The sequence below is a fragment of the Vipera berus genome (assembly GCF_964194415.1).
Source record: "Vipera berus genome assembly, chromosome: Z".
Lineage (NCBI taxonomy): Eukaryota > Metazoa > Chordata > Lepidosauria > Squamata > Viperidae > Vipera > Vipera berus.
Window position 1 is genome coordinate 107,136,875 of NC_138205.1, and position 12,491 is coordinate 107,149,365.

Here is a 12,491-nt window from a genome sequence, read left to right on the forward strand (position 1 = left end):
AAAAGGTTGAAACTCTAGAAACAGTTCATAGAAGAGTAACAAAGAGCTAGAGGTGAAAACATATGAAGAACAGTTGCAGGAATTGGCTTTGTCTAGTCTAGTGGGGGGGAAAAACTAGTATGACATGATAGCATTATTGAAATATTTGAGGGATTGCCACAAAGAAGAGGGGGTCAATCTATAATCCAAAGCACCTGAAGGTAGGACAAGAAGCAATGAATATAAACTAACCAAGGAGAGAACCAACATAGAACAAAGTAGAAATTTCCTGACAGTGTGAACAATCAAGCAGTGGAATGGCTTGCCTCCAGAAGCTGTAGATGCTCCATCACTGGAGAGTTTAAAGAAAAAACTGGAAGCTAGCTAGCTAGCTATTTATTTATTTATTTATTTATTTATTTATTTATTTATTTATTTATTTATTTATTTATTATTTTAATTCCATTTATATCCCGCCCTTCTTCGAAGACTCAGGGCGGCTTACAAGCTTAGCAGTAGCCTTCATTCTATGTATATGCCTGCTTATTAGGGCTTTCACACACACCCCAAGCGGCATTATTACAAAGTCATCTTAATTGCCCCCAACAATCTGGGTCCTCATTTTACCTACCTCGGAAGGATGGAAGGCTGAGTCAACCTTGAGCCTGGTGGGATGCGAACCTGCACTAATTGCAGGCAGCTGGTGTTACTTAAGGAGGCATTAGCCCACTGCTCCACCAAGGCTCTGTCTGAAATGATATAGGGTCTCCTGTTTGAGCAGGGAGTTGGAATAGAAGACCTCCAAGATTTCTTCCAACTTTGTTATTTAGTTATTCTGAATAAACTACTTAAAAATGAAAAGCATATTACCTCTTGTAATTTGACAAAACCAATCAAATAACTGATGACAAGCTGCTGCTTTCCAGTATCCAATATATGCCCATAGTGCTCTGCATTTTCTATTTTCATCAGAAGACAAAGTAATAACCGGTTCATAGTTTACCTATAGTAAAAATTAAAATATATTTAGATATTTACTGTCTAAAAGACATCAATTTTAACACTGGGAAAAGGAAACATATGTACTTTTTAATAATGTGAGTCTGCATGTTTGATGGGCTGTTAGCAAAACTTTGCCAATGTGGTTCTGAGTACTGAAATTGAAGGAATGGAGCCGGCATGTACTTTTCATATTTTTTTTATTTTATTTTTATTTTATTTCCATTTATATCCCGCCCTTCTCCGAAGACTCAGGGCGGCTTACAACCTTAGCAGTAGCCTTCATTCTATGTATATGCCTGCTTATTAGGGCTTTCATACACCCGCCAAGCGGCATTATTACAAAGTCAGCTTAATTGCCCCCAACAATCTGGGTCCTAATTTTACCTACCTCGGAAGGATGGAAGGCTGAGTCAACCTTGAGCCTGGTGGGATGCGAACCTGCACTAATTGCAGGCAGCTGGTGTTACTTAAGGAGGCATTAGCCCACTGCTCCACCAAGGCTCCTTATGTTAGCCTGATTCACTGATACATCATTTTTATATACAATATTTTAACACAAAACATGGCATAACTTTAAAACAGGAACTAGCAATGGTTATAACTTTTACAAGATATCCATATGGCTGTATTCTTACGTTGTTCCAGAAATTCTGGGACAGATAAAGCATCATTGGTTGTGCTTTAAAGGTAGAGTAGGACAAGCGTTTGAGGGTAGGACAAGAAGCAATGGGTGGAGCTCATCAAATAGAGATCCACCCTGGAAATATGAATGGATTTTCTGACAATGAGAACTAGTAAGCAGTGGAACTGCTTCTCTTTCAGAATTGTGGATGCTCCATCACTGGATGTTTACACAATTAGATGACTGTGATGTTATGAGGACTCCTACTTTGGCCAGAGGTTGGACTGGAAAAGCTCCAAAGTCCCTTCCAATCTTATGATTTTCTGATTCTATGAACTATAAGAAATATATTTTTCTTATGTATGACTTTTTTAAAAAATCTGTTTCTACTATAAACTGCCCAGACTCATTCCAGAGTCAGGCAGCTGCAAAATCTTATAAAAACATATGTGATGAGATGATGTGATGCGATGATAAGAGGAAAGGAGGGGAGGAGAGGAAAAGAGAGGAGGGGAGAAGAGAGGAAAAGAGAGGAGGGGACGGGAGGAAAGAAGAGGAGGGAGGGGAGAGGGGGAAGGGAAGGGAGGGGGAAAGGGGAGGAGGAGAGAAGAGGAAGGAGAGGAGAGGGGAGGAGAGGACAGGAGGGGAGAGAATCGAAGATATAAGATGAGCAAGATAAAGAAAGGTAAGGAAAGGAAAGGTAGAAGAGTTGAGGTGAGATAAATTAAGATCAAAGATTAGATGAGATGTGTCAGCAGAAGAGTGGCAAAATGAATGGCACAATATTTTCAGGTACTGGACACAAATGACTTAATACTTTTGACCTAGAAATCATTATATAATAAAAATATTATAAATAACTTAATTATGAATTATTAATAACAATAAATTAAATGAACTTAATTATGAATTATTAGCTACCTTTTTATCTATGTACCTGAGTGTAGTAACATATGCAAACTTCTTAAAATGATTTCTGGGGGTTTAAGTGGTTAACTTCAGATTTAAATTAACCATGCTTTGTTACAATGCTGACTTTAGTTTGTATCTTTCTTATTCTGAAATTCATAGTGACAGAGTTTAAGCAGAGACTTGCCAAGACTAGCAGGACTACCTGATTCTGTAATAGATTTGTTCCCTATGCCATCCATCTGGTGAACTCACAAGATTTGTTTTTCTCACCATGCACATGTATACATTATCTGAACTAAACTGTCATTTCTCTGTGTCATATAATATATGAGTGCATATGCATAATTCTGTATTTATTTATTTATTTATTTATTTATTTATTTATTTATTTATTTATTTATTTATTTATGTCATATTTATCTAGTGTGTATCAGAGGTGGTGACCCTTTGAGAAATGTATGCAACAAAATTTCATTTTAATGTATGCCGATTAGTGTTCATTTAAAGTGACAATAAAGTTATTATTCTATTCTGTTCTGTTCTGTTATATAATGTTCCATTTTCAAGCCCTTTCAAACTTCCCCATCTTGTTCTTATCTTATCTGTCTGTCTATTTCCACTTACAGATCATTGCAATTATAACCACCTTATGTACCCATTTCCATAAAATAAAGTTGAAAAGTACACACAAAAAGTAACAGACCAATCACAATCTATGCCAGAAACAATATAGATAATCTTTGCTTAACAATTATTCATTTAGTGACTGCTGGAAGTTACAACAGACACCCCTCCAAAAGAAAAAGACATTAAGGACCATGATGTTTGCTTAACAACCATGGTCACATTCACGTTACAACTGCTTCAAAAAAAGATCGTAACATAGGATATAGCCACAAGGTAACATGCTCAATAGTCACAATGACTTACAACCCTAATTCTGGGCTCAGTTATGGTTGTAAGTTGAGGACTGCCTGTAAATAAATTCAAGTCAACACTACTTTCTGAGAGGCAATACTTGACAACATTTTTTTATCTGAGATATTCAGAAAAGCCAGGTTGTAATCACCTTTCTAAAACCAGAAATGCTCAGGCCGTATGGATTTCAAGGGGAATGCTATTCCAAAGCAGGGGGAAGCAACCAAAAAGGTTCATCTCCGAGGTTACTGAAAACCTCAGTGGGAAGGGAGTCAAATGAAGTCTGTTGCAACAAATCCTATGCACAGACATAAAGTCCTGAAAGAAGGGAGTCCCAAAGATATGTAGGGTTTCAGTTATGCAGGTTTTAAAGGTGAATATCCATTAACTTGGATTGCAGAATAGTAACAGTGCAGCTTTCATGTTGTACACATTCATTACTCCCCATGATGCTGCATTCTGGATTAATTTTAGCTTCTGTGTGATCTTTAAAGGCAGCCCCATATAAAGCACATTTCAGTAATCCAAATGAGAGATCAAGGTGTATGTGACTGTGAATTATGTCTCCCATTCTAAGAAAGGCTTTAAAGTCCCGCCTTGTTATAATAGTCTCATGTACCTCAAGCAATAGCCATGAGCCAAGAAGGACCCCATGAAACCAGGGAGCAAGATTCCATCAATCATTAGACATGAAATCTTCCTGGCTCCAAACTGCTGATATTAAGATCCCTAAAATCTTAAGTCTTCTCAATTTTAACTGTTTTTATGCTTATCTTTTTACCATTTTGTAAGTCACTCAGAGTAGTTTTATCATTAAGGTGGGTGGCATATAAATTTAATAAATAAATTAATTAAAATTTTCATTCTCTGCCAACATAATAACCCCCAGACTTCTGGAAAAGGTGCTATTCAATCAAAGACTGGGATGTAAAGTTGTGTGAACCTTACTGCTCTGTATCGATGGATCACATTGTCCACCAGTTGCAGGTGGGTGCTAAATAAAATCGTGAAGAGTATCAGACCCAAATCCAGGCCACTGAGAAGTCAAGTAATATCAACAAGATTGCAATTCCCTTTTATGGCGTCCCCAAAATATCCATAAGTATATCTAATTTATCTCAGTTCCACTTTCAGACCTTAAGCTGCCCAGAAATTGTTCCATGTAATTAATTTCTTCCAAAGTTCCTTACATAAGTAAAGTTGAAGGTAGGTCAATAATTGTCTAATATTTTTGGATCAAACTATTCTTCTGAAAGGGTAGAACACACTTCCTCAAAGCATAAGGCACAGGTCCATCACCCAAGAATGCATTCATCTCACACACATCCTTACACTGAATCTTTGTCAATTCTGTCACCCCTCTTCTGTCACAGGTGTGTGGTTTTTTTTGCTAGGATGGCAAAAGAATGGGATGAGGGTAATTCAGTACTTAGAAATGTTGCTTGCTCAGTTCACTTCTTCTTCCCCAGTGTGGATCCATCATCCATGTATTATTCCTCTTTCTGGGATACTGCAACAATGAGCTTAATCTACCTCTTCATTCTCTCTGAATCTCTTCTGCTCCTCAATTACTTTGGAGGTTTTTAGCCTTTTCTCTAGGAGCTCAGACATCATGATGATACTGTCCTCTGTTTTTGCTGCTCTTCAGATGCTATGCAGGACCATCTTCTTCATTTGGCACCACTTTATCAGACAGCATCAAATGGCTCAAATGGTGGCCAATAACAGTAACAGAGGTAGTCACAAATATGGCCATGAATCTATGTATTCTATCCCATCTTCTCCCACTTGCATCTTTATGACCTTTAAGAATACATGCCATATTTGACCTTCAGGTCAAAGTTGTAGGCATTAGCAATTACCCAAACATGGTGCGTAGGGAAAGGACTGCTCAGCTGTTCTTAATTAGCTGGATGTCCTGTCCCTCCAGCAAAAAATGGATAAAGGAAGAATTAATCGTATGTGGAATGAAAGCAGTGGCGTAGCGTGGGGGGTGCAGGGGGGGCGGGCCGCACCGGGCGCAACATCTGGGGGGGGCGCGCTCGCACTGAGCTGCTCAGGGAGCCCCAAGGGCTGCACAGAGTCGGCTTGGCTCCGCTCTCGAGCTGCTCTTTCTTGCAAAGCGAAACGAGTCCGGCAGGTGAGATGGGCGGCCACATAAACTGAATAAAATAAATAGAAGCGCCCAACTCTCCTCCCAGGCTCAGGCCAACCGCAAGCGCCCCGCAGGTGCCCCGGCAGGCTTGGCCGAGCGAAGACAGACCCGCCGGCCGGCTGGCCTAGCTTCGTGCGCATGCGTGGCTTTATTTAGCGGGGCTCACATGCGAGCTTGAATGCAGCGGCTCTTGCAGGTCGGAGCCCCGCCCAGCCGCCCTCGAGAGGGACCCGGAAGCATCCCGCATGCGCGCGACTCTTCTTGGAAAGTCTACGCCGCTGCGGGGCGCGTCTTTTCGGCGGTGCCATGATGTCACCGGGTTAGGGGGCGCAAATTGCCCCGGGTGCTGACAACCCACGCTACGCCACTGAATGAAAGATTTCAGGTAGTTTGTCAGTTTCTGTATGAACAATGCAATCAAACCTTTTTGAATAGCAGCCTGAGGTAACTCACAGAAACTATCAGAATAATCTAAATTGTGTCAAATATCAACAACATATTACATTAACATTTTTAACACTTGGTTTAACACTAGAATACTGTTATACGTCTGTGAAAATCAGTACAAGAAATATTATTAATACTTATACTCCACCAGTCCCTCACTTTCCAGCTCTGTGGACTGGTAGTGGTGGTGACAGAGGCGGTGGGGGGGGAGGCATGGTTCAGCACAAATGGAGTTTCTGCTCTCACCCACTCATCCGCTGTTTGCGCAGCCTGGCTCCCAACAGGCTGCAACTGGTAGAAGGCCATGGCCTGGGGGATTGAGCATCCCTGCTGTACTCCATAAATATTAAGAATACCAGCAATTTCAATTAACAATTGTATTATAAGGCATGCATGTTAATCATTTACTTACAGGAGACCCATCAGTCCAAGTGTATCCTGTGCTAGAGTCCGAAATTTGTAACCCAATCCAAGCTTCTGTTTGTGATCTAAAATGTAACAATCAGCAAATATGTTAAAATATATTTTATGCATGTGTCTTGTTGAAATGCACATTGCAATTTTCTTTGTGTGTGTTTTTTCACACAGAACATAAGCTTGTCAGCAAATGAAAAACCCCAAGAAATATCTAGGCTCTTAAATATGGCCTATGCTCTTTCAGCTGTAATATGATAGATATCTATTTGAGTGGGAATAAGTTCTGATGACTACACTGGACTTTATTTAAGTAGTCATGTATAGGATAATACTAGAAGTCTTGTTACTTTATTGAGATGATGATGATGATGATGATGATGATGACTGAATCTACACTTCTGACCGTTCTTTCTTGTTCTTTCTTATTGTACCCACTGGAGTTTCTTTTCTATTTTTTTTAACAATGATGATGATAATGATGATCAAAAATCATGATCTTTTTCTTGCTCATTGAGTTGGAGTTCTGAGAGTAAACTTAGCTACATGCAAAATGCTTCAGAATGAATATGTGAGATTATAAAGTTTACACTAGTCATATATTCCATGATGATGAATTCAGTGCTCCAATAAACCCTTTGCTAGGAGTGTTTCTGCCTTGAGATATAAGAAATAAGCAGTTTATTATACTCACAGTTGGTTTAGTAAGTGTTCCTCTGCTTTATTATGAAAAGAAGCCAGTTCTCCTCCAATTAATTTACAAAAGTCATATGCCTCATACCAAGATTTCTTTTCAGTTTTATGCTCTATATAGGCCTAAATGCATGGAAACATATCTTATTACAAAGGAGCATCAACACTATACAGCTAGTCCTCAACTTATGCTGTTTTTTTTGCTGCTGCCATAACTAGAGCTATGCGAATCATATGTACAAGAACATTTACCAACTTTTCTGAAACAAAGTCTACATATATTCTCATCCCTCTTACATAATAATGATGATTGATGATGATATTGATGATTATTTTCCCCACAATAAAGAGTATATGTACTGGAGGATAAGGGAGTGCTGGATATGATCTCTCTGCTGCAGTGAGAAAAAGGGGGTGGCTTGAAGGCGCCGATAGCAAGTGCTGTTGGGTTCACCTTTCCTTGACTGTTTCCCAATTGGAGGAGGTTCCCCTTTTAGATTAATAAAAGAGTGCTGAAGAAGGTGGATGGAATGATTGGCAGGAAAGGCAGGGTAGGGCAGTGTACGCAAATGGTATCAGGTATTGTAAGACCTGGGAGGCAAGGAGGGGGAACTCACATTGAATGCAACCTCTGTATTTAGTACCAGTCACACATTCATTCCCCTTGCACTCACTTCATCTGGTCAGCAGATCTGTGAGGGCCCGAGTTTTAGGCTATTGCTTTTAAATGCCTGGTTAACCTGTAATAAGTCTTGCCTTATTGCTGATTTGATTCTTGCGGAGAAGGTTGATTTGGTTGTATCACCAGGATCTGGCTGAGCCCAGAAGGAGGTGTTGCTCTCTCATAAATTTGCCCTGTGGGTTATCAAATATGGCAGCAGCCTAGACTTCAGGGCTGGGGAGATGGTGTGGCCATTATCATCAAAGAATCTCTGGCTGCTTCTAGGGGTATGCTTCACAAGTGCCTGGTTGTGAGACTCTTTTTCTTAGGTTGGAATCAAGGGATCAGGTGTGATTGCTGTTGCTGTAACAATCTCCCTGCTATGTGGAAACTTCCCTACCCAGACTTATGGACCTCACTACAAGAGTGGTAGTGAAGTTCCCCTGGCCTATAGTTCTGAGAGACTTCAATCTCCCATCCCTGGTGATAGAGTTGGAGGTAGCTTGGAATATCATGGAAACCATGATTTCCATGGGTCTATCCCAGGTCATCCAGAGACTGACTTGGAATAGTGATCACACACCTCATTTGGTGTTTTTGTTGGAGCACTGCCTATGTAACATATTTGGTCCCCCTTTCTTGGTCAGATCACAGATCATAGTTGGATAGTAATGAGTTTCTCTAAAGCCGGATTCCCACTACAGGGAGGCAGGACCTACTAGTGAGTCCACCCCCTGTGACTAATGGACCTGGATGGGTTTCAAAAGAACTAGTGCTTAGAAATGCTGCATAGTTCTGCCAAGCACTTAATCACTATTTTGAATAGAAAGGTGACCGAGCTCGGGATCAGATTGCACCCATGCAACCTCTCCTAACAAAGTAGATCTCTTTGTCCCCCACAGAAATTAAGAGGGATGAAGGCAAAATTGCTCAGACTCATTCCAGTTAAATGCTGGTGTGGATGCTGGTCCAGTGCATGCACCTGGGCAGGCTTTTGCCCAGCTATCAGGGAATGGTTTGAACCCATTGCTCCTGAGGAAGTGGAAGAATCCTATACAGGAAAAGTACCTGAGTTTTAGATCCATTCCCTTCCTGGCTTTGAAACCTTCCCAGGAAGTGACATGCAGGTGGGTTTTGGAGGTGATTAATGCTTCCCTGCAGGAGGGAGTTGTGCTGCAGTACTTCACAAAGTGCTGGGGCATCACCACCTCTTAAGAAACTATCACTAGACTCCACCCTATTGGATAGCTTTCATCCTACCTCCCATCTTCCCTTTCTGGAGAAGGTTGTTGAGGCTGTTGAGAAGAGGTTTCTGAATGAAATAGATTGTCTAGACCAGGAGTGTCAAACTGCTGGCCCAAGGGCCGGATGCATCAAGCCGAAATCACACCCACCCCATTGCTGGCAATGGGAAAAAAATTGTGATACATCGCGACACGTCATGTGACGTTGCGAGTTTGACACCCTGATCTAGACCCTTTCCAATCAGGGTTCAGGCCTGGATATGGGATGGAAACATCATTGGTCACACTTTTTGATGATCTCTGGCAGGAGTAGTGTGGGGCAAGTGAGTCCATTCTTGCTCCTCTTGATCTCTTGGTGACCTTCAGTACATTGATCCTGATATCCTTCTGAAGAGGCTTTAGGGGTTGGGAGTGGGGATATCTGTGTTATCCTGGTTCAGTTCCTTCCTCTGTGATCACTCATTGTCATTGCTGATAGAAAGTGAGAGGCCTGGCCTTTATCCCTGCTGATGCACACAGATATATGTCTTGGCCCATAGTGAGTTAAGTGATGCTGTGACATCCCTCTCACAGTGCTTGGCAGCTGTTAAGGGCTGGATGGGAAGCAACAAGCTGAAACTGAACCCTGGCAAGACAGAATGTCTCTGAGTTTGAGGTTCTTTGGTTCATGGGGAATTGCCATCTTTGGTCTTGGATGGGATGGTACTGTGACAGACAAACCTAGTGTGTAATCTGGAAGTTCTCCTGCACTCAGGACTCTTGCTTGAAGAGCAAGTGGCAGCCATGATTAGCAGGGTCTTTGCACAGCCAGTTATACTTTTTCCTGGACCAAAAATCCCTGTTCACTGTCACTCATGTCCTAGTCACCTTCCCTTGTTTACTATTGAAACATGCTCTATATGAGGCTGCCCTTGAAAAGAATCCAGAAGCTTCAGTTTCAAGTTTCAAAGTATCCAAAAGCTTCAAAATACAGCAGCCTACATGGTTTTGTGCAGACCTAGATGTGCACATATGTCATTTCTCCTGTAGAAGTGGCGTAGTTTGACAATTTGCTTCTGGATCCAATTCAAGGTGCTGATTCTCATCTTTAAAGCTCGACATGGCTTGGGGCAGGTTATTTAAAGGACTAACTTCTCCTGGCCATCTTCAGCCAACAGAGAAATGCTGTAGGTCCCCTCTTCTAAGGAGATATATCTAGTGGGACAAAAAAGAAGGGCCTTCTCCATCATCCCTGCATAAATTAGACTGGCCCTCACTTTGTCAGTCTTTCACAAGGCCATGAATACCTAGTTTTATCAACAAACCTGGATAACCAAGTCTGGGAGGGAGCCCATCAAATGGCTTATTTGACTAATTGTTACTGGGGAGGGGGGTTATTGCTTTTTATTATTTTTTTACAAGAGATCTTTGTCTCTGTAAGCTGCCCAAAGTCACTGAGAATAAATTTTCTTAAATAAATAAATGTGAGGTGAATGATGTGATTTGAGCAGAGAAAGGATGACTGGCCCAAAGTCAGCCACCCAAAATTCATGCATAAGAGAACCCTACAGCTCACAGGTCCTGGTTTCTAGGCCAGCACCTTAACCACTATAATTATTGGTAATAAGCACTCCAAACATATATTTGGATAAAATCTGAAGCTTCTCAGCCAACCCTAAACAAACTGTTGCCAGTAGCCATCTTGCCATTAGGACTAGGGACTAGCATGGAGCTCTACAGAAACTCCACAAATGAATTGATCCAAATTGATTTTTTAACATTTCAACTTTCAACATCTATCACCTACTGATCCCCCAGACATTTATTGATTTCCTTATGACTATCAGGCATTTACCAATCCATTGGGTAATCCATCAACACTCAGAGGTGTATATTGACCAGTTTGGGGAACCCCACCCTAAATCAATTTAGGATTATAAAAGCCATATAATAGAAGACAGACAGTCAGAGCAACTGACAATATCTAATCAGGCTATTACTTTATGATTACTCTTCTTTTATTTTTATTTTAAGGTCTTCTTTTATTATAATTCAATTAAAATTCAATTAAATATCAATTCCTATAGCTCACCTTTAAACTAGCCTAAAAGACAACTACAGTAGGAAGCCAGTTTGATGTAGTGATTAAGACATCAAACTAGAAACTGGGAGAGAGTGATTCTAATTTCACGTTAGATATAAAGCCAGCTGGGGGACTTTGGGCCTGTCACTTCTTCTCGCTCCTAGGAAGAAGGCAATGGCATTTTTTTTTAAAAAAAACCTTTATCAAAAATTTTGTCAAAATAACTGAAGAGATTTATCCAAGCAGTTTCTTCCACTGAATAGAAGAAAAAAAACTATTATGGGAAATCCACACAAATGAAGTTGTGAAGAGTTATAATATATAAAGCACTGATTGCAACAAAAATGCCCACTTCTAAGCTGTCAGTCTAATTCAATAAAATAGTCGTCATCTTGATTGTATGGCTTAGACCAGGATTTCATAGGACACAGTAGTCCAAAGTGTCTCAAGACAATAAATGGGGATCTCAGAGAGAGGGGCAAAGATATGCTGGCTGCAAAGGAACATGACCAGTTTCCATGTTGCCTTCCTTGTTCTTCCAATCACTGCATTTCGTATTCAGGGGAGGGTTAATCATGGCTGAAAGGGACGCGGTAGCTCAATGGGTTAGGACACTGAGCTTGTCAATCAGAAGGTCGGCAGTTTGGCGGGTTGAATCCCGAGTTCCGTGTAACAGAGTGAACGCCTGTTACTCGTCCCAGCTTCTGCCAACCTAGCAGTTCAAAAGCATGTAAAAATGCAAGTAGAAAAATAGGGGCCACTACGGTGGGAAGGTAACAGCGTTCCGTGCGCCTTTGGCGTCTAGTCATGCCGGCCACATGACCATGGAGATGTCCTTGGACAAGCGCTGGCTCTTCGGCTTTGAAACGGAGATGAGCACCGGCCCCTAGAATTGGAAACGACTAGCACGCATGTGCGGGGAAACCTTTACCTTTACCTTTAATCATGGCTGAAGGCACCAAATTCCCTTGGGAAGGGGTGGGAGGAGAGGCTGGGATGCCAGCTCTTGCTGCAGTGTCTGCCTCTTGACCTGGCCTGTCTCAAAGGGCTGAATCTAGTTGACCAATCAAACTGGATGACTCCAACACTGACCCACCTTGAAGCAGACATTCCTTGTTGGACTTGCAGTCCATCCTTCAGGACATGGGGGAGGGGAGGTTGTTCTCGGGATTGGAGGAGGAGTTGCCCCTTCAGCCAATTGCTTGCAAAGGAAGGAGGCCCTCTCCTCGCAGTTCATAACATCCCACAGTCCAGCAGCATGTCCTGTTCTCATGGCAACGCAGCCGGGATTTGGGCCTGGCAGAATGGACAACAAAAGCCAGTTTAGTGCATCTTCATATACAAGCTAAATAGGACACAAAACTTTCCTGCCAGAATTTATT

The 12,491-nt window shown here is 41.4% G+C and overlaps 1 protein-coding gene across 1 annotated transcript in view; it reads right to left on the minus strand.

Moving 5' to 3' along the window:
* LOC308678155 (macrophage mannose receptor 1-like) overlaps nt 1-12,491 on the minus strand; it is a 61,557-nt gene that overhangs the window by 32,748 nt on the left and 16,318 nt on the right. Inside the window, exons 12-15 of the mRNA XM_081345095.1 lie at nt 12,206-12,405; nt 7,144-7,265; nt 6,448-6,523; nt 850-982 (exon numbers count right to left, since the gene is read on the minus strand). Of these exons, the coding sequence (XP_081201221.1) occupies nt 850-982; nt 6,448-6,523; nt 7,144-7,265; nt 12,206-12,405 (531 nt within the window). The remainder of the gene's footprint in view (nt 1-849; nt 983-6,447; nt 6,524-7,143; nt 7,266-12,205; nt 12,406-12,491) is intronic.